Genomic DNA, 23,210 nt, shown 5'->3' on the forward strand with positions numbered 1-23,210 from the left:
TTTCACACACTCATCTCACCCTTTGACCCAAACCCTACTACCAAGTCTTCACTTAAAAATCCATCTCAGGGGTGGGAGAGAGGGAACACCCACGAAGAGTCCTTGCTGCTCTTCCACAGGACTTGAGTCTGGTTCCTGGCACCCGGATCAAGTAACTTACAACTGCCTATAACTTCAGTTCCAAAGAACATCAAAGGCCTGTATGCTTCCTTAGGCACCTGCAGACCTACCTACCTTCTTCTCACTCTCTCTCCCTCCCTCCCCCATCTCTCTCTCTCTCTCTCTCTCTCTCTCTCTCTCTCTCTCTCTCTCTCTCTCTCTCACACACACACACACACACACACACACACACACACATACACACACACACAAATCTGAAATAGATATTCAATCTCAATCATAAACTGAAACCTCAGGACCTGGCATTCCTCGGTCTACCCGATTGAATGGCTTATAGCAGGAACACACACACACACACACACACACACACACAAATATTTGCTTGCTGAATGGGTGCACAAACGCTTTCTGTGTCCTATGACTGAGCTGATCTATGAATTGCTACACTCTTCCCACGTGAGCAGGATACTCACAGAAAACGTGAATTCCATATTGAGGGTAAACTGGGTGTTTCTTACACCCTACCTTACAACAGTAACCTTCCTTCATTTCCTCACTCCTATACTTGCAAAAAAATTAAAAATTAGAAAGGTTTTGGAAAACTTAGTCATCACTTCTTCACATTCCGTCGGATTCACGTCTCACTCTACCACTCACTCTACCAGCACCAGACGTAGCGCTGAAAGATACAAGGTATTCGACTTTTTCGCTCGCCAAGGACGAACAGTCAAGGTTCCGCGGACAGAACTATAGAACGGCACGCTGGGAGCTGTAGTCTCCCTGGGAGACGCAAGACGGGGGGGGGGGGGGGGGGGGGGGGGGGGGTGTGTTCCTGGAGCATCCTGGGAGATGTAGTTAAGCCTATACGTCCAATAGGGAACGAGATATTACGCGCTGCATTCTGGGAAGTGTAGTCTTCCTGCAACCTCGCGCCTACGAGGCGAAGAGGCGCCCAGCCTGCCGCCATTTTAGGTCTCGAGGAGCGGCAGCGGAGAGAGCCAGCGCGCAGGCGGGCTCAACCCCGGTGCCGGGCGGGCCCCGCCTCCAGAGCTCCTGGAGCCCGCCCCTCGCCCAGGCTCCGCCTTCCCCCACGTGTCTGCGGCCGAGGGGAGGCGCCTGAGCCGGAGCGGGCTCTCCACCGGTCCGGCCCGGTCCTCACACAGGTCTCCGTCAGCGGCTCTCGGGAGCGTCCCCGGCTGCCGGATGCTTCCGCCCCGGCTGCGGCGGGCCGGGCTGGACGCTTAGTGCCCGGCTCGTGCCCTGCCAGAAGCGCCCGCGGGGGTGGCAGCGGCCTCCGCCCCGCGGAGACCGAGCGGCTGGAGGACGAGGCGGCGGCCGCGGGGAGGAGGATGGGGGCTAACCAGTTAGTGGTGCTCAACGTGTACGACATGGTGAGTGCGGCCCCTGGCGGCCCGTGCGAGCCGGCCGACCGGCCCGCTGGGACAGGCTGGGACCCCGGCCCCTTCCTGCCTGGCGTCCCCGCCTCCGGCTTAGTTCTCCGGGGGTGGGGGGAGGGGACCGTCGCGCTGTCTTCTAATCCCCAGACTGGCCGGCGCGCCTCCGGGAGAAGCCCAGTCGGCCCGAGGGAGGGCTGGGGCACGACCCTCCTCCGAGCTCGGGCTCCCCTGACTGTGGGCCCGACCCCTGGGCGGGTGAGCCGTGTCCCCTCCGAGGCTTCCGTCGCCGTGCGACCTCCGCGCCACCGCCTGGCCTCCGAGCTGCCCGCTTGCCCCCTCTGCCCTGCTCCTGCTGACCCTTGGCCGCCTCCAAGTGCTCAAGTCTCCCACCAGCTCCCAAGCCCCTCGAGTCTAGAAAGTCACAGCTGCGACGCGGACGCTAGCGTCTCCCCAAAGGTGAACCGGAGCCAGCACACCCTCGCCTCCGAGGCCGCCTCATTAAAATGAATGAAGCTAAAATTTATCTAGAAAATAGCCCGGTTGAATTATTTAGAGACCACAGAGGTGCTCCTGGGCTAAGATTCTAGAGACCACTTTGCAGGTGACGCAACAGGTGGATGACATGACCACTAGAGAGGGAAGGGAAGCCCTGTTTATTGTGTCGTCTAACTTTGAAGAACTGTAGACCCCCAGAGCAGGGGCCAAAGACTGGCCCCCCGTGGTTGCACTTGCAATACCCATAGAATGGTCGCCACAGTGAGATGCAAGTTTGGGTTTGTTCCCTTGCCTTTGGTGACTTCATTTTTTTTGTTTTTTGTTTTGTGGAGGATTACCTTAGCTTGAAAAGCCTGAAATTTTTTGTATGTGCATTGACAGATGAGAAATTCTCCGTCATTATTTCTGTTGGCTTAAAAAATACTGAAAGAAATTCGGCAGTAGGGAGTCTTGGTTCTTATTTACAGCTCTAAGCTCTTTGTGTTGTTTATACACGTTTTTTAATGAAAAGGGAACTATTGATAGCTAGGGATGCCTCATGCCATATCTAGGAGTCAGCATTGACAGCCTGTAACTACAAGTGAGGCTTCTAGGAGGTTCCAGTGTAAGTCTGGAGATGAAAGAGGTGGGTTAATAGACGAGGAAAAGTGAATCATGATTGAAAAAGTTGAATAACAAGAGATTCTAGAAGAGCATATGACTAATAGCCTACACTACTGGTTAAGAAATTATTCTCTGGATTTAAGCTTTTTGTGTTCCATTCCATGGGAATCCTTTCTTCACACTTAATATTGCACTTTTATTATTTCAGTGCCTTCTGCCTATCAGACTCTGAATTTTTTTTAATTGATGGAAACTATTATATACTCTCCTTCTGGATATGTTTGACTCTGGAGAATATATATTGAGGTATCATCTCTATTTTTAATAAATTAGGAGTATACAGTGGCCATGGTTATAGAGTTTTGCTTTTTAAATTGAAAATGCATTACATGACATAGTGTGTGTGTTCTGTGAATTGGGAAAATTGTTACTAGTTAGTGAGGGCTAGGGAAGATACTCAAACTATGTTTCTTAGGGGAAGAGTGTTTTAAGTGATGATAAAATATGAAGCAATTAAAAAAAATTATTGCTCCTATCTCTAGTTGCAGAGAAAGCAGACAGAAAAAAAGAGTGAGTGACCTTCCCAGGTGACTAAAAGCAGGGTCTAGAATTTCTAGATGACAGTCTTGATTCAGTATTGTCTCTGCTGAATGAGTCCCTTAATTATTTCTTACATGTTGCTTTATTTCATCAAGAGGAAGAGAAGCATTTGAATAAAAATGTTTTAGAAACTTGTCCTTGGGCCGGGCGATGGTGGCGCACGCCTTTAATCCCAGCACTCAGGAGGCAGAGGCAGGCGGATATCTGTGAGTTCGAGACCAGCCTGGTCTACAGAGCTAGTTCCAGGACAGGCTCCAAAGCCACAGAGAAACCCTGTCTCAAAAAACCAAAAAAAAAAAAAAAAAAAAAAAAAAGAAACTTGCCCTTGTATGTTCTTTTGAGGAATTTTGATCTATGACTGCTTATATCACTAATTCGGAAACTTACCGTTACTTAATTTTGACCCTGTAGAATCCACAGATGGGATCTGTTACCTCTCTGCTCTAAGGAATTTGGGATAGCATAAGGAAGACACAAGAAGGGTTATCATTTGAAGCAGATGAGCATTATTTTACTAAGAGCAGAAGAGGGTGCAAAGGAGATAGTTTTGTAGCTGTAGAATTAGGAAATGCTGAAAGAGAAAAAGGGGTGAACTAGAGGCAGTGGTCGGATCAGTCAGCATGAAAAGGACAAGAATAGGGAAGCACAGGCTGACCTGGGAACTTTTAGCTGGAAGGTAGGATGCTTGAAAGAAAACAACTGGAGTGAGGGAAGGATTGTGAGGACTCTGTGAGCCAGGGAAAACACTTGTTTTCCTCGAGGGGATCGATGTGATCACAGACTTTACCACAAAGCCAAGTGGATTAAGGTGTACATTTTTCTCATATCAGTTTTACTTTTTGATGTGTTTTGCTTGATGTTCAGGGTAAATTCCTTTTATCTTTGGTTATAATTTCTGTTTTTTGTAGATGCCTTTGATGATAATTGTGTTTGTTTATAAGTTTGGTATATCAACTCTTCCAAAATCAACCACTGGGTTTTCCTGTTGCAACCATTGATCAGTTGCCATGTATCCTTGTATCTCTTTGTCACCTGCTTCAGCTGTGACCATTTTTCCTGTTCACTAGATTGGATGGCTGTATATCCTTCCTCCTTTTCTACACCTACCACATATATGTAAATAATGAGCAGGGTTGCATGCTGCCTTTCTTTTTGTGGAGGACTAATATGGTCCTCAAGAGCTTATGCTAAATTGTTACTTATTTTCTTTTGGTGATTATAGTTTTCTGTATACTTTGGGGCAACCTACTACCAATTAAATAGGGCCAGGTGTAATTCTCTGAAACTTGAGAATGGATTATTCATATATCCCTAATTTATCTGTATTTATAGAAAGTCAGGCAAATCAGATTTCTTTCCATTACTGGAATAAGTCTGTTATATTTGCTTTAACTTAATCTTTATTTTTAATAGCTCCAAAATTTCTGTATTTCAGGCTATGTTAGCTACTAAGGAATTTCTTAAAAATTAAAATTTGCAAGTGTTTGTGTTTATCAATTCATCCTATATACAAGTTTCTTCCTTTTAAAAAATAGTACCTTTAAAAAACAGAAAAGAAGCCTGGCAATGGTGGCGCATGCCATTAATCCCAGCACTCAGGAGCGAGAAGCAGGTGGATATCTGAGTTCCAGGACAGCCAGGGCTACCCAGAGAAACACAGTCTTAGTGTTTCTAAACTAAGAAAAAAGAAATAAAAATCAAAACAAAATGACAACAACAAAAAATAGGAAAGAAACATCCTAGAAGTCTTCCAGTTAAGGCATTTTTATTTGGCCTGATTCACAAGCTCCTCCAAGAGAGGAGCAAGTATGATAAAGCCTGACTTTTCTTTCATACATTTGTTGATTTAGTTCAGGCTTTTTTGGCTTGTTGTTGTTTGAGACAGGGTTTCTTTTTTTTTTTTTTATTTTCGAGACAGGGTTTCTCCGTAGCTTTTGGTTCCTGTCCTGGAACTGGCTCTTGTAGACCAGGCTGGCCTCGAACTCAACAGAGAGCTGCCTGCCTCTGCCTCCTGAGTGCTGGGATTAAAGGCGTGTGCCACCACCACTTGGCTTAATTAAGACTTTTAAAATGACATCCATGTACACTCATTTATTATATACTGAGTACACTCTTCACTGTACCATCTCCATACAGTCTGAGTCCATATATATAGTAGCAGACTTTGCCCTTCCTTTCTTTGCCTCTTCTATGCTTCCCTCTCCCTTCGTGTACAACCGTACCCCTGCCAAATCCCACCACTGCCACTTTTGATAGCCAGTACTCTACTCAGTGTCTCAAATCAAAAATTTGGAAGTAAACCTAAATCTCTCTTTTTTATAAACCCTTCTTCAGTCAGTCACCTGGCCTGGTCCTGCTCTTAGTTTTGGTTGATCTGTGTGAAAGTAACAGAACTTGACAATCAGTAGCTTAAATTGGCAAGATAATGTCTTAAATCCAGAGATTAAAAAGCCCCTGAGATAGTTCAGCAGCACAGTCATGTCATTAAGATTTTGCAACCTCCTACTCTTCTGTGCTCAGCTTGCTGGCATTTGTCTTTGTGTCCTCAGAGTTGCAAAATCACTGCCATAGTACTAAATTTGGTGTCATCATAGAACAGAATGTGGAAGTAAGATGTAGTGGGATGCAGGGAGGGTTCTACTTGCACCCACACTCTAGCAGAAAGGAAAAGCTTTGGCAGAGCTACCCTCTTTCCCTCCAGAGAGTGTTCAGAATTGGCTCACATAAAACTATACTGAACCTGAATAAGTGGATCCACTGGCTTTCTAGTCTTTATAGGCAAGTTGTAGATAGTCGTAATTTAATTAGGGTGTCGGTTACACATTTGACTTTCTGAATTATTTGTCCATGTGTGGAAATCAAACAACCTCAGGTGTTTCTTGGGTGCTGTCCACCTTTTTTTTTTTTTTTTTTTTTATTTCTGATGGGTTTCTAACTGGCCTAGAACTCACCCAGTTGCTAAATTGGCGAGCTTTTGAGCCCCAGGAATCCACCTGTTTCTGCCTGTCCTGTGCAGATATTACAAATACTATCATGCTTGGGGCTGGAGAGATGACTTCACAATTAAGAGCACTGACTGCTCCTCCAGAGGACCCAGGTTCAATTCCCAGCACCCACATGGCCGCTCACAACTGTCTGTGACTCCAGTTCCAGGGTATCTGACAACCTCACACACACATACACGCAGGCAAAACACCAATGCACATATAAATAAATATTTAAAAACAAAACAAATACTATCGTGCTGGACTTTTTAGGGGGGTGGGGAATAAGAGTCCCTCACTATGTAGCGTTGGCTGTCCTGGAACTCAAAGATCCTCCTTCCTCCGCCTCAAGAGTGTTAGGGTTAAAGGTGAGTGCTGCCATGCCCAGAAGCTTTGTTTTTGGTCATCATTTTGGGTTTTTTCCCCAGAACATAAATTCTGGAGATTGAACTCAGAGACTCATGTTTGCAAGGCAGCCACTTGATCAACCGAGCCACCCTGCTGTCCCCAACTTTTTTAACGTTTTAAAATTTTTCAGATTAGATTAATTCATTTTTCAGTGTGTACTTGTGTTTGGTTGTTCTGTTGTTTAGTTTGTTGATTTTGAGACAGAATCTTATGTTGACCATGCTTGCCCTGAATTCCTGATCTTAATGCCTTTGTCTTCTGGGCCTTTCCTCTTTAAGTTGCTATGTCTTTTAAAGGCTCATCTCACTAAGTGGGAACTCAGGCAGATATTTCAGTCACTTAACTATTTTAAAGTTAAGACTTTTAGTTACATCTATAGTCTTCTGCCATATTATATAGTCACAGATTCTAGGCATTCGGTTGTGGTTATTGTGTGAAGTCATTGCACCTGCCACAGCGTCAATAAAAGATACAATTATAATCCTCCCGCCAATGATCAGTGTTTCCTCTTAGCAGTTCCTTGACTTTGCATAGAGTAACTGTTAACTTAGTGACTAAAAATAGAAAATTTGAAGCATACTAACAGTTAAGTGTGGAAATCTTTTATGGTTGGGAAATACTCAGATGTCAATTAGATGCAAGCATATTAGTGACTGAAGGTGTAGGGGTCTTTTATTAGTTAGTTTTCCCATTGCAGTTTAAAATTCCTAACAAAAGCAATGTTAGAGAAGGATTTATTTTGGCTCACTGAAGATACAGTCCCAGGCATGGTGGCAACGATGTGAGTGTCTGGTCACATTTCATTTTCAGAAAGTAGAGAGAGTGAATACTGGTGTTCCACTTCTTTTGACTTGGTCCAAGAGCTCAGCCCAAGGAATGATTCTGCCCACTTTAGAGTGGGTCTTCCTTCCTTACTTCAACCTCTCTGGAAATGCCTTCAAAGATGTGCCCAGAGGTGTAGCTCCTAGCTGATTCAAAATACTCTCAAGTTTTGATAATCAAGATTAACTATTACAAGTCTACTTTTTGTCAACATGACACCCAAACATATGTCATAGCTTTCTACTCGTGGAACCCATAGGCTCATGCCCACCTTAATGCAAAATGCATTCATTCTGATTTCACATGTCCCGTAGTCTTAAATTTCAAAACTGTTAAAAAAAATTCTAAAGTCTCGAACCTGGTGTAGTAGCTCATGCCTTTAATACCAGCACCTGGGTGTAGCACAATTAATAAAAACCCAGAGATATATTAGGGTTCAACTTGAAGATCAGAAAAGCAAAGCAGTCAGCCATTGGCTCTTATCTCTACGTCAGTCCAAATTGGCAATCCTGCTTCCAGAATTCTCAGAATGAGACTGTGTGTGAGAGCTATCTCCTCCTGTCTTATATTCCTCTCTACTGCTGGAATTAAAGGCTTGCACTACCACCCAGTTTCAGTGGCAAATTAGTGTGGCTACTGGGATTAAAAGTATATGTCACTATTGCCTGGTCTGTAAGACTGACCAGGGTGACTGTTTTACTCTCTTATCTTCAGGCAAGCTTTATTAAAATACAATGGAATGTCACTACACTTGGGAGGCAGAGACAGGTGGATCTCTGTTAGTCTGAGGCTAGCCTGGTCTACAAATTGAGTTAAAGGACAGCTAGGGCTCTTGTTACACAGAGAAACCCTTTCCCCGCCCCCCCCCCCAAAAAATTCCAAAGTCTTTTCCGAGACTTTTGATTATTTTGTGATCCCCCACAAAGTTAAAGAACAAGCTATATACTTATACTTCCAATAAACAGTGGTACAGAGTTAAAAAAAAAAAAATCCCTTTCCAAAAGGAAAGAATGGAGCACAGCAAGGAAAGATCAGGCTAAAGCAATACTGAAACCAAACACCAAGCCCTGAGGCTCTGTTCAGTGTCTGGAGATCTGCTGGCATCATATAGTGGCTTGATTGAGATGATCCCCTCCCCCATATTTTGGGGCATTTGAATACTTGGTCCCCAGTTGGTGATGTTGTTTTGGAATGTATAAGAGGTGTGGTATAGTTAGAAGAAGTATGTCAGTGGAGGTGGGCTTCAAGAGTTTTAAGCCTCATGGCAGATTGAATGTGCTTGCTGCTTACAGTTTTAGATAATGAACTTTCAGCTGTTCCTGCCATCCATCCTGCCTGCTACCAAACTCCCCCCCCCTCCCCCCCGTGATGGTAATACACTCTTATTCCTCTAGAACCATAAGCTCAAATAAACCTTTCTATAAGTTACCTTGGTCGTGGCATTCTATCACAGCAATAGAAAAGTATCTAGTATAGAACAGAATTTGGTGCCAGGGGATGGGCTAGTACTGCAAAGAACCTGACAATGTGGAGTCTGGGTGGAATGAGGAAGACTTTTGGACATTGTACTAGATAAGCCATAGAATAGAATGCTGTAAGCAAGGCTTACCAGGTCATCCTGGTAGGAACCTGGAAGGTAGTGCATAGAGCTATGCAGACTATGGAGGTCCAGCTCAATAAGTTTCAGAAGGGAACAGTGTAAATAATCATTCCTGTGCTATTTTGGGGGATGGTGGTGGGAGGACTGCTTTCTGCCCATGTCCTAAAAACTTACGTGAGGTTAAATTTAAAAGCAATGGACTAATTTCTTTGGCAGAGGAGCATTCAAGATAGCCTAATATTGACTTTGTCATGCAGTTATTAGTAATTACTCTTAAGCAAATCTACAGTGAAAAAAAGCAACTGAGTAAAAAGAAATACAAAACATACTCTTGAAGAGGAAAAAAAAGCACCAGCGAGACTTAATGTTTCAGCATGTGATGAAGGAGATAAGGGGGTTAATACCTGATCTGCATTGATTGAATTGAAGGGAGGGGTACCAACTTGTAAAATAAAAATGCATAAGCAATTTTCTGCTCCTAGAAAGGATAACGAAAACTTCTGCATTTTAAGGGACAAATTAGCTATCCCAAACCAATGCCACACTTGGCAGTGTCGTCCCTGTGGTACTGCTTTTAGAGTAATGAAAGATAAATGGCACGATACTGGACTCTTCCTCCACAGTTTGAAAGGTCAGTGAGGTCAGGCAGTATGTGACAAAGATGTTCTGTTTGTTTGAAGCTGTGGAAGTGGAGCTATGTTGTGTTGGAGATCCCCAGATTTTGGAGCTGCCAGAGCCATGAACATCTTTTCTTAGAGTTACAAGTGGCAAATCTGGAAGGGCAAAGTAATGTAAACCCTTTGACATCAGGCATGGAGCTGCAGGACTTGGAGTTTGGCCTGCTGGGTTTCGGTTGGTCTTCCTTTGGTCAGTATTTCTCACTGTGTCATGATCCCTCCCTTTCGGAATAGTAATGTATATTCTGTGCCATTGTATTTTGGAAGTATGTAATTTGCTTTTTGATTTTACAATTAAGAGATTATCTGGAGTCTGAGAAGAGACTAGACTTAAGCAGTGTTGAGACTAAAAGACTAAGGGGACTTTTGAAGTTGAACTAAGTATCTTTTGCATTATGAAATGGCCATGAGCCTATGGGGGCCTAGGGAGTGGAATGTGGTGGTTTCAATGATAGATGCCCCTCCATAATCTTAGTTATTTGAATACGTAGTCCCCTTCTGTGGCACTGTTTGGGCAGGATTAGAAAGTGATGTTGCTGGAGGAAGTATGTCACTGGGGGCAGGCTTTGAAGTTACAAAAGCCACATGCCATTTCCAGTTTGCTCTCCCTGTTTCCAGCTTAAGGTTCAAGATGTGAATTCTCAGGAGCTCCAGTCACCATGCCTGCCTGCTGCCACGCTTTCCCACAGTGATGGAGATGGAGTCTTATCCCCTGGAACCATAAACCCAAAATAAATGCTTTCTTCTATAAGTTGCCTTGGTCATGCTGTTTTATCACACAATAGAGAAGTAACTAAAGCAATCTGGGTTTAACAACCTTGAGTAGTCCCTTCCTTCCAGTTCTGCCTACAGCTTATATGACCTTTTTCTCTTGGGCCAGCTATACTCTGCCTGCAGCTTTCTTTGGTGGCCATCCCATTGTCTAGGGATCTCTATTGGAACTAGCTCCACCTTCACAGCTTTGATACTGTGACCTCTCGGGGCCTTGCAGAGACTCCAACCCTGCCACACAATTGCCAGGCCTCGGGGCTTTCTGAAACCATGATACTAGTCTCATATTGCTTTCTTATTTTTACATGCCTACAGAACTAGTAGATAATGACGCCAAGTTTCAGGTATAGCCTGGGCCCCTTCTACCACAGTTCAGCCTGAGGCAGCTATTTTCTTGATTTTGATCAGGAAACCTCTTCCTCATTCTCAGTTCAGACTCTCTTCTATTGAATTTGCATTTTTCACAATAATCTTCAATAGGCAGAGGTTGTTTATTATTATCACTGTTATTATTATAAACCTTTCCTATTGCGTCATTACATAGTGCAAAGTTTCTCTTAAAAGGCACTAGTCTCCAGCTCCTGCTGTCTTCACACATGCCTTTTCTGCATCTTTATCTATTTTTTAATGTGTGTGTGTTGCATGATGGGTTGCATGTGGTGGCATGTGCCACCACACCCAGCTTTAATTTTTTTTAATTTTAATTTTTTAATTAAAATCTTTTAGCTTGCCATAACCTGTAGTCAACTGAGAAGAGAGCCTCAGCTAGGAGGAATTAATTTTCTAGATCAGTTTGTCTTGTGAGCATGTCTGTAGAGATTATCTTGTTTGTCAGTTGAATTTGAAAGATAGAATTGTAGGGTGACACTGTTCCCCTTCTGGTGGTCCTTAGCAATATAAATTAAAGCTAGATGAGAGCAAGCAGATTATCCATGTGTTTCCTCTGCTTCTGACTGTAGATGTGTGTGAGTTCCTGCCTTGACTTCCCTGAACCTGGGATTGTAAGCTAAATAAATAAACCCTTTCCTCTATGAGGTGCTTCGTGTCAGGGTATTAGTCACAGCAACAGAAATGAAAGTTTTAGAAATAATCTGTATGCTTATCCTCAAGTAGGGTACCACTTGTTTCAAACTGTTTATGAAATAATCTATACCCTTATTAACATGGCCATAAGCTAATTGAAGAAGATCGTAAAAAATGAAATTTTAAGTGTAGTAATATTTAATGATTTGAGGAGGGAGAGAATTGATAGATATAGGACATTGATTTTTCTTATTAAAAGAACTAAAATATTTAAGGGGTTTTGTTTACCAGATATTATAAGGAGAAAGGAAGTCACATGATACCTCTTAATAACAAAGGAAATCAAAGGGGAAGGAGAGAGAAAAGAGAAAAACCTGCCCAGAACGTAAGTGGTAGAAGAGCATAGACGTAACTAAGACTAAGCACTCTTAACACTTCAGCTCTACTCTCATCCAGCATGTTTTCTCCTTATAAGGCTAGGGATAGTCTTAACAGTGGTTCTCGCCTTCCTAATACTGCAACCCTTTAATACGGTACCTCATGTGGTGACCCCCAACCATAAAATTTTCATTGCTACTGTTATAAATCGTAATATAAATATCCTATATGCAGGGTATCTGATATGCAACCCCCAAAGGGGTCATGACCCACAGGTTGAGAACCACTGACTTTGGGCATCTGCCTAACATGTGCAAGCCTTGACTATCCTTTGCACTGAAAAAGGAAAGGACTGTGTTTCTCTGTCCTGTTCTCACATTTCCTCTCTGAACTTCAGTTTCCACAGTGTTCTTTGTAACTTTCATGAATGGACAGTAACCAATTGATAATGATAATAAAGTAATAAGATATATCCTAAACTGTTTTTGTGTGATGGTTATTTTTGTCCCCCTGACTAGGCCATGGTAGTGTTTTATGTTGCTGCCCTAGGTCCCGGACTTGCTGGTCTCCACAGTCTCATGAGCTAGTTCCTTTAAATCATTCATTCTACCCCACAGTCTGGGGTTAAATTCCAGTCTTTCATCAGTCACTCCCTGCCACACTTTTGACTGCTCCAATTCAAATAATTGTATCTCCTCCACACCTCAGAAGCTGAGTGTGGTTAGAGAGAAACACAACCAACCACTCAGACTGATCTCACTTAGAAGTTGTGACCACATATCCCAAGAGGGCCCTTCATGCTATCTGGCAGTGCTTCCTCCTTCCTCTGGTCAATTGACTTTTCCAGTCTCCAAGACAGCTACAGTATTTCATACCCTCTTTCCTACTCCTTATTCTCAGCTCACTTTCCAGGATGACCTCACAGTTTATGTCACTGAAGGGTGAATTTTTTAAAAAATGGAAATGTTTTCTCCTCTTTCCACTACCACTGGCCTGTTATTACCCTCTTTGTTTCCATTGCATGGAGTAACGGACTGCCTATGCTGGGGCTGGAACATGGCCCCTCTTTCAGTTACATCTTCACCAACTTTCTGTTTTCGATGGCTGCCTTCACTGCCTAAACTTGGCTGTCCTTGAACTTGTTCTGTAGACTATGCTGGCCTCAAACTCAGAGATCTGCCAGCCAATGCCTTGAGTGCTGGGATTAAAGGTGTGCCCCACCACATGTGGGTAGGGTCTTTATTCCATTTCTTAATCCATTATCTCCTTGAGCATAGAATTTAGCTCTGTTCCACTTCTAGTGTTTGCTTTCTCCTCCAAATTTACATTAGGTAATTTACCCTGCTCAGCTTGCTCCTTTTCATTATAAATCTTCATTAGAGTTACCACTAAAACCTAGACTTTTGAGATTTCCTCTGCCAATGGAATTAATCCTAATGTTTCATGTTAGCCTCAGGCAGACTTTTTGGACAGGGGCAAAAAAATATCCATATTCTTTACCAAAATCTCACTAGACCAGTCTCTAGACCACATACTAACATTCTTCTTTGAAACCTCTTTATTCGGCCTTCCCCTCCCTGCAACAGTTTAAATCACATTCAGCACCACTGTCTTCCATGTCCCTGTTCATAAGGCCCATTACACAGCACTTAAAGCATTCCACTGCTTTCCTAACCCACAGCCCCAAGGTCCATATACTTTCCAACAAAAGCATGGTCAAGGTCTAACACACTAATGCCCCAGTCCCTGGTACTGCTGTCTTTAGAGTTTTTATTGCTGTGAAGAGACACCATGACCATGATAGCTCTTATAAAGAAAACATTTAAACAGTTCAGAGGTTCAGTCCATTATCATCATGGTGGGACATGGTGATGGAGAGAAAATTCAAAGTGCTATATCTTGCACAGGTGACAGGAAGAGGTCTGAGACACTGGGTGTGACTTGACCATATATAAGACCTCAAAGCTAACCCTACAGTAATACCCTTCCTCCAGCAAGGCCACACCTCCTAATAGTAGTGCCTCTCCTTATGAGCTTATGGGAGTCAGTTACATTGATACTACCACAGGCAGAGAACTTGAGGGCAGAGCCCAGATCTTAACTGATCTTTTTCTTCCTTAAAAGGGTTTGTTGGAGGCAGATATGGCGTGCACTTATGAGGCAGATGCAGGTGGATCTCTGTGACACAGGCCAGTCAACCAGCCAATGCCGTACTGTGAGACACTATATTAAAAGGAGTGGGGGCTGTTGGGCTTTCTCCTGAAGCTTACAGAAGAGTAAAGCAGGCATGCTGATGGAGACAGGCGATGGTGCTGTTTTTCTACCGTCTCAGCTATCTGTTGTTTTGATGGGTCTTCCCAGTCTGTCAGATGGGAAACTGAAAGCCGTCAATCATCTTTGTTGATTTGGTCTAAGAGGAAGAACTGAGAAGGGAGCAACAGGTAACTATATTTGATCTCCTTCTTAGTCAAGCTTGCTGCCTGGTATCTTATCAGGAGTAGTATAATACAGATCTTTGTAAATAGCCTAGAATTGGGCAACATGGTTCATATCCTTAGGTTTTATGGTTGTGTGGCCTCAGGGAAGTCAACTTCTGTGTCTGTGTTCCTCTCCAAAACAGGAATCACAGCAGTGTCCACATCATGAAGTTATTACAAGGATCATGAGTCGACTAAAATGCTTAAAATGATAGCTGGCACCTAATAAGCACTAGAAAGTGCTAGCTGTTATTAGTAGTGTTATCATTTGCAGGTCTATGTAAGCTAAGTAAGCCACCATTTATCTGCTTCAGCAGTTACTTAGTAACTGCAGTTTAGCTATAGCTCAGTGATAAAGCATTTGCCTAGAACGTGAGGCCCTATATTCAATCTCCAGTGCTGCCTGGGAAAAAAAATCTTAAAAGTGCAGCTTAACTGCACTTTATTTAAGGAAATGTTACACTACAGAGAAAGAACAGTGCTAACCAAATTGAAGTACTAAAGGTATGATTGTTATTTTGGACGCTACCTTCAAAGTCTCCATAATACATGTGCAAAATTAGGGTTAATTAGGCATTATAATGTTCTCAATGAATAAAATGGTTCAGTGAGTGTGGTGGTTTGAAAGAAAATGGCCTCCTAGGCTCCTAAGGAGTGGCACTATTAAGATGCATGGCCTTGTTGGGGAGTAGCTTGGCTTTTTGTTGGAAGAAGTTCATCACTAATCACTAGCAGGTGGGTTTTGAGGGCTAAGTGCTCAAGCTAAGTCTAGTGTGATGTTCACTTCTGTTGCCTGCCAATTGGATGTAGAACTCTGAGCTACCTCTCCACCACCATGTCTGTCTGCATGCTGCTATGCTTCTTACCATGATGATAATGAACTCTCTGAAACTGTTAGCAAGCCCCAATTAAATGTTTTTTATTGCTGGGGCACAAGGGATGACTCAGTGATTAAGATCACTAGCTGTTCTTCCACAGGACCTGGGTTCAATTCCCTGCATCCACATGGCAGCTCACAACTGTCTGTAACTCCAGTTCAAGGGAATCTGACACCACCACAAAGACATACATGCAACAAACACCAGTGCACATAAAATAGTTATAGGTAAATGTTTTTTTTTTTTTAAAAGTTGCCATGGTCATGGTGTCTCCTAATAGAAAGTGCTTGCTATGCACTTGAGTGTGCTATGCACATGTCAACCTAAGTTCAGTCTCCAGAACCCATAGAGGAAAAAGAGAACTGACTTCCAAAAATTATCCTCTGACCTCCGCATACACCATTTTACATGTACACTCTTGCACATCATACACATAGTATTTTTTAAAGGAAGAGGAACTTAGCCTGAGAAAAGCTCATAATACTATAAGGTAATTATGATTTCTAGTTTATTGTCCAACAATGTGAAAAAGAACTATTGAGAAGGATCTAACATGTTTATTGTCTCTAGCAGGTCTTAGTGTGGCTGAATTATGTGAAAGTTGTATGGCTCACATACATTTGAAATTCTAATTTCCAAAAAGATGCCTTCTTGGTTTTGCCTGCTTTTCAAATTGGAATTTAAGTACAGTACTAATAATGGTGTTTCTCCGTTACTGAGTTAATGACAAAGTGAGCACATTGTGTGATGTTCAAGCAATAGAAAGCCATAGCTGTTTCTTTTTTTTGTGGTAGTACCTGAAGGCGCACCATAATTTCATGTTTTAGGAGGAGTGATAAATAAACCTCCTCCTAATTCTGAAGTTGTTGAACACATTTCAAGATCATATAGAAACATGGGGGCCAGTGAGGATGTAGAGTTGTGTGAGAGAGGATAACAACTGGGGTCTGTATTGACAGCCACTCATTTCCCTAACATGGTCTACATTTCTTTTTTCTTTTTTTCTTTGCTCTCCCCCCACCCCCACCTTTTGGTTGGTTGGTTGTTTGAGATGGGGATTTCTGCATATCAAGCTCCAAGTCAACCATGCTTGGATTACACAGGATTTCTCTGGGTATCTCTGGCTGACAAAGCTGCATCAAACTCAGAGACCCACCTGCCTGCCTCTGCCTCCTGAGAACTGGGATTAAAGGCTTGTACCTCTTCACCTGCCTTACAGTTTACCTATTTCATACAGAATAAGTGAATGTATACTTTAGAAAGGCCTCTCAGAAAATTGTCCTGTGTTTCTATTAACACCAAATTGTAACTGATGTATGCTCTTTTCTTTGTTGTTGTTTTTTTTAACAGACTTAATTCACTTTTATTTTCCTTGTATAAAAACCGTTATGTGGTGGTGTTGTTTTTATTTTTATTTTTTATTTTTATTTTTTTTTTAGAAGACGTTTATTTGTGTAGCATTGGCTGACCTGGACCTTGCTTTGGCGGCTCACACCTGGAGTCCCAGTACTTGAGAGGCTCTGGCTCACCCATGAATTCGAAGCCAACCCTCACTACATTCTGAGTTCTGAGCTAGACTGGGCTACAGAGTTGAGAACCTATCTCAAAACAATATAAACAATGTAAAATAACGTTTAAACTGAGGTACAATTTAGAAGCCTCTTCTAGAACAATGTTTCTCAAATTTATCCAGAATCAACTAAGAAATACATTTTATATAATAACCACTGTGCCCACATGTAATTAAGACGATAGATAGATAGATAGATAGATAGATAGGACCTTATCACATGTCTTCAATGAGTACTACTGTGTGGTGTTCATTTAAAATGCTGGTGTAACCCACTGAAACCAATTCAGGAATTCACTAGTGACTAGGAATCTTCAGTTTAAGATATAGTCTCAAAATCAGAAAAAAAAATATAAAAGTTTTTCAGAAGCTTAAAATACTACAAGAAGTTGCTTGCTAATCCTTTATAGGAATATAGTACTTTTAAACTTCAAGGCTTTTAAGTATTGACTGCTATATAAGTAGAATGAAATGATTTTATGTAATGACTGTAAAATAATGCTTTGATCACCAAGAACAGCTTATAAGAGACAGTACTGTGTAGTTTCCGTTATTCGTGGTTTATTTGAGAATTTAAAACTTAGTAAATGATATACTTTCTATTTCCTGAGCACTCTTTTTTGGGGGGAGAAACAAGTCAAGCATCCCACTCAACATGTTACATAAACACTTGCTGTAAATTTGGAGGAAAACAGCCATGCTTTACACTTACTCACTTGTTTGACACTGTTGTGTGCAGAAGTTGGTGGTTGTATTAAGTATTCAGGTTCCAGACCAGGGAAATAGCACTTATCATTGTTGATCTCAAACTGGAAGCATAAGGGTTTATTAAATTGATAAGACAAGTTATTAACTAAAGTGAAGTTTAGTGAAAGGTCTCTGAGAAGGTGGTCAATAACTCAATTTATTTGAGTATACAATAGTTTAAAATAATAAATAGTGTTTAGGCCAGTTTTTATATTGAAGCAAAATTGAGCCCTAAGTAATTATATATATTGTCTTCCTACATAACTTTCCCATTGTTTCCTTTCCATTTGTTAATACTATGGGATGCTTTTTTAAAGGTTTTCTAGATGTGAATAAATAAATAAGATAAATGTCAGAGGAGGTAAAATGTACATCAGTGGCCCTAGTCTGTGTGTTTACCATTTCCTTGGACATTAGGAAGTAAAGATCTTGGGGCTGGAGAGATGGCTCAGCAGTTAAGAGCATTGCCTGCTCTTCCAAAGGTCCTGGGTTCAATTCCCAGCAACCACATGGTGGCTCACAACCATCTGTAATGAGGTCTGGTGCCCTCTTCTGGCCTTCAGGCATACATGCCAACAGAGTATTGTATACATAATAAATAAATAAATATTTTTTAAAAAAAAGAAGAAGTAAAGATCTTGTGCCAAAATGAGATTTGGGTCTCTAGGCCTCTCATGGCCCTCACAAATACAAACATCCTATAAAATACAGCCCTCCTTCAAGAGCCCATGCACTCACCCCTGTGCTGCTCCAGAATATAAATAAATCTTGTAGGAGTCTGAAAGTAGAGTTATATTAACGCTAGCATTGTTTTCTCTTCAATTTAGTGAGTCATCACCCTGGTAATTTGACTTCAGCTCTGAAAGAATCATGAAAATTGTTAAGAATTCACAGATTGGCAGATAACCAGAACTAATCTACTTGTTTACATATGCACTTTCTTGTCTGCTGAAAAATCATAGTCCATTTTCTTTAGTAGATAAATGTTTAGTATAGAAAAAATTACTATCCTTTTTTTTTTCTTAATCATCCTCCTTCCCCTTGTTTGTGACTGGCTTTGTAGCCTCAACAGCCTTAAACTCTCCTGTGTACTGGTAGTACAGGTTTGAGGCAAGTTCTCTATTTCTGACACTAATGTTTTCTAGGGCTCATGCACTCTTCTGAACACACATGGTGTTGATTCATTTAACCCTCACAGCAGTCTAAGATAGATTCTGTTTATTACCTCATCATATACACATGGACATCAAGAATCAGAGAACTTAGATACACCCCCCAATTTGAATTAGTGAATAATTAAGCCAATATTTACACCAAAGCTCCAGAATTTTGAATTAGCACCACATTAGCTTTCTTTCCTTTTCTCTTTCTTTCTTTCTTTCTTTTTTTTTTTTTTTAGACAGATTGAATACCTTAAAAAGTTACCAAATCCACTAACAAATGAAGGCCAAACAGCTGAATCCTCACAGAATCCAGAGTCTTCTCTGCTATTTCTGTTAGTGGTAATATTTGGATACATTTTCTAACTTGATCAATTCAAATACAGTAGAAGAAAGTCCCCCATGTTCCAAACTAGAAGATCGTCTAGGGAAACTGTAAGTTTCAAATTAAAATGTTTGCCACCCTCCCCCCGCCCCAGTATAATTCCTGGGTGATCATGTTGTGAAGCCAGCACTGTATAAACTTGAATCTGGAGCCTCCTTACTTGATCTGCCCCGAGTCCTGGTTCATCCCTCCCTTGTATACAGCACACCTCTCTGCTGGGTTTTGTCTGTAGGACTGACCCTGGTGTCACATGTAACTCATCATCCCACTTTTGACAGTTGTCTCAGAGCAGGTGTTCTTAGTCCACTCAACTCTGGTGGGCTCACACCCTGGGAATAGACGTGGCCTTCCCTGGTTCAAGTAAAAAGCCAACTTCTAAGACTTTGTTTGAATAAAATATCCTGGATAATCCATTTTTCCCTTGTGTACGTTATGTTTAAACTTTTGGCATCTGTTACTATTTAGACAACAAAATCAATAAAGACACATTCAACACAAATTAACAGAAATCTTGCTAACATTCAGTCATAATCTAGTTCAGCAGCTTGTTTTGTTTTTCATAGATGCTTTTTCTTGGCTGTCATTTCATTTTGCATATTTATAATATTTTCTGTTAGAAAAAAATGTTTCTAGTTTATAAAATGGAATTAAACAGATACATTATACTTGCTGTTCTACAAAAGCAGGAATTTTGCAAGTTTAAGAAGCTCTGTGAACAATGGCAGTGGGTTTTCGATCCTACTGCACGTACTGGCTTTGGGGGAGCCTAGGCAGTTTGGATGCTCACCTTACTAGACCTAGATGGAGGTGGGCGGTCCTTGGGCTTCCCACAGGTCAGGGAACCCTGATTGCTCTTTGAGCTGATGAGGGAGGGGGACTTGATCGGGGGAGGGGGAGGGAAATGGGAGGCGGGGAGGAGGCAGAAATCCATAATAAATAAATAAATTTAAAAAAAAGAAGCTCTGAACTTTGTAGGGAGATTTTGCTTTAGATGCTATATAAAATAAGTTTTGGAGGTAGCAAAATAATTTTTTAAAAATAATGGTTAAAAAAAAAAAACTGTGAAGCCAGGCAGTGGTGGTGCACATCTTTAATCTCCGCACTCAGCAGACAGAGCCAGGCCAATCTCTTTAAGTTCCAGACTAACCGGGCTACATACACATAGACAAGGAAACCTTGTTTTAAAAAGGGAAGAGTACGATTTTAGTGGGATGGCTTTGAGTTTTTCTCCGTTTAATTTAATGTTAGCTGTTGGCTTGCTGTAAATAGCTTTTATTATATTTAGGTAGGACCCTTGTATCCCTATTCTCTCCAAGACCTTTATCATAAAGGGGTGTTGAATTTTGTCAAATGCTTTTTCAGCATCTAATGAAATGATCATATGGTTTTTTCTTTCAGTTTATTTATATGGTGGATTACATTGATAGATTTGCGTATGTTGAACCAGCCCTGCATCCCTGGGATGAAGCCTACTTGATCATAATGGATAATTTTTCTTATGTGTTCTTGGATACGGTTTGCCAGTATTTTATTGAGAATTTTTGCGTCGATGTTCATGAGTGAGATAGGTCTGTAATTCTCTTTCTTGGTTGGGTCTTTGTGTGGTTTTGGTATCAGGGTAACTGTAGCTTCATAAAAGGAATTTGGCAATGACTCTTCTGTTTCTATATTGTGAAATACATTAAGGAGTATAGGTATTAGTTCTTCTTGGAAGTTCTGGTAGAATTCTGCATTGAAACCATCTGGTCCTGGGCTTGCACGAGCAAGGAACTCAGGACCACGAGGGGTGCACCCACACACTGAGACAATGGGGATGTTCTATCGGGAACTCACCAAGGCCAGCTGGCCTAGGTCTGAAAAAGCATAGGATAATTCCGGACTAGCTGAACATAGCGGACGATGAGGAATACTGAGAACTCAAGAACAATCGCATTGGGTTTTTGATCCTACTGCACGTACTGGCTTTGTGGGAGCCTAGGCAGTTTGGATGCTCACCTTACGAGACCTGGATAGAGGTGGGCAGTCCTTGGGCTTCCCACAGGTCAGGGAACCCTGATTTGCTCTTTGAGCAGATGAGGGAGGGGGACTTGATCGGGGGAAGGGGGAGGGAAATGGGAAGCGGTTGCGGGGAGGAGGCAGAAATCCTTAATAAATAAATAAATTATAAAAATAAAAAAAAATAAAAAGGGAAGGGGCGGGGGGAAGAACTGCTTGCAATGGAAGCCCAAAGACCTGACTTTATATCTCCAGCACCCATGTAAAAAAGCCAGGCATGCATGTGTAGTTGGGGCTCAGAGACAGGCAGGTCCCTGCTGCTTTGTCAGCCTCGGCACATTTGTGAATTCCAGATTCAATTCAGTTCCTATCTTAACACACTGCCTCTGATCTCTTCATATACCATGCACCCACACACATGCCATAAAAGAAAAAAACAAAAAAACACTGCACACAGAGACACATGCATATATAAAATAATAGGAGTAATAAAAGTAGCTGAGCAGTGGTGGCATACACCTTTATTCCCATCCATTGGGAGGCAGAGGCAGGTGGATCTCTGAGTTTAAGGCCAGTCTGGTCTAGAGTTAGTTCTAGGACAGCCAGAGCCACACATAGACCCTGTCTGAAATAATAATAATAATAATAATAATAGTAATTAAAAGAACTGGGCCTGGTGGTACATACTTATAATGCTAACACTCCAGAGGCTCCCTAGGCTACCTAGTGCATCCGAGGAATGTGAGGCTTGCCTGGAGTCCATAACAAGACTGACTCCATAAAAAAGAACCAAAAATAGTGACAACAAGGAATAAGCACCACGTTAGGGAAGCATTGGAAATCACCACTGCTAATTTTACAAATCTTACCTGTGAAAGGGTGTTAGTTACTTCAGCATGAATAGTTAGTGATGATAAATCACTGTAGGAGAATTTCACAACTGATCATTCAGTAAAAGGCTCAGTTCTCCTAGCTTGTTTACAGTTATCTCAGGAAATTTCAAAAACAGGGCCTTATCCGTGCTGTCTGCGCAGCAGAGGCAGGACTTGATGAAGCATGCTGACCTTGAATTAAATTCCTGTCTTCCCAGGCAGCCTCCCCTGTAAGTAAAGAGTGAGCTCTCCAGGCTTGTTCTCTAATAATAGATCAAGGAAGCCTGAACAGGGGCAGAACATTTGGAGGACATCACGCTCTGACCAAACCTCCAAGGAAGGGCTTGCCCTTCTGTAATGAATATATTCAGGGAAATGCTCACACAAAGAAAAAGCATCTGTTTACTCTGACTCATTTTGTGATGAAAACTCAGTTTCTTCAGAAATGTCCTGCTGTTGTGTATGAAGAGGTGGTGACCAGACTATGTACTGAGTTCTTTCCTGCTGCTGTTGAAGTAAAAAAGTGCTACTTTTTTACATCCTGTTTTCCTTGTAACCGAAAGTACACAAACCTAGAAGGCAGCTTACAGTTAGATATGCACACTGTGATTTAAGAAGTAATTTATTTGAAGTTTGGTTAGGAATAGAAAGTTCAGGAACTAACTGTATTTCCTTTAGTGTAACATGAATTCTAATTGGTATTAATTTTATCCCAGAGTCAGATACAGGGGTTAATTCTAAAAGATCAGAGAAGCAGAGCAACCAGTCACTATATAGTTCTTACCTCTACCAATGCTCAGACCAAGGAGCAGTTCTGTCTCTATTTATCCTCAGACTGCATCTAAACCCTGTCTCCTCTTGTCTTATATTCTTCTCTCCTCCCAACTATATCACTCCTGTCTCCATTCCCTAGTGCTGGGATTAAAGACGTGGAATGCCAAGTGCTAGGATCACCTTTGTGTGAGTTGTTTTTCTTTAGACAGATTCACTCTTGTGTGGCCCAGGGCGGCCTTGAACTGACAAGAGATCTGTCTGCCTTTGTCTCCTGAGTGCTGTGGTTAAAGGTGTGTGCCACACTACCTGGCTTCTGTGGCTGACTAGTGTCTTAGCTCCGCACTCTGATCTTAAGGCAAGCTTTATATGTTAGATCACAAACAAAATATCACTACACTTTATTTAGTGTTGCCCGAAAAATTTTTAGGGTATCTAAATGTATTTTGCATTTTTTGTTTGTTTTCATTGAGAGTC

General features: G+C 41.8%; 1 protein-coding gene across 1 annotated transcript in view; it reads left to right on the forward strand.

Moving 5' to 3' along the window:
• Positions 1-1,222: 1,222 nt before the first annotated feature.
• Positions 1,223-23,210, forward strand: part of Desi2 (desumoylating isopeptidase 2) — a 45,897-nt gene continuing 23,909 nt past the window's right edge. The window contains exon 1 of the mRNA XM_041635324.1: positions 1,223-1,511. Coding sequence (XP_041491258.1) covers positions 1,470-1,511 — 42 coding nt within the window. The 5' untranslated portion in view covers positions 1,223-1,469. The remainder of the gene's footprint in view (positions 1,512-23,210) is intronic.

This window comes from Microtus oregoni, unplaced genomic scaffold, assembly GCF_018167655.1.
Source record: "Microtus oregoni isolate MIOR12 unplaced genomic scaffold, Mior012 000047F_ref0000412, whole genome shotgun sequence".
Taxonomy (NCBI): domain Eukaryota; kingdom Metazoa; phylum Chordata; class Mammalia; order Rodentia; family Cricetidae; genus Microtus; species Microtus oregoni.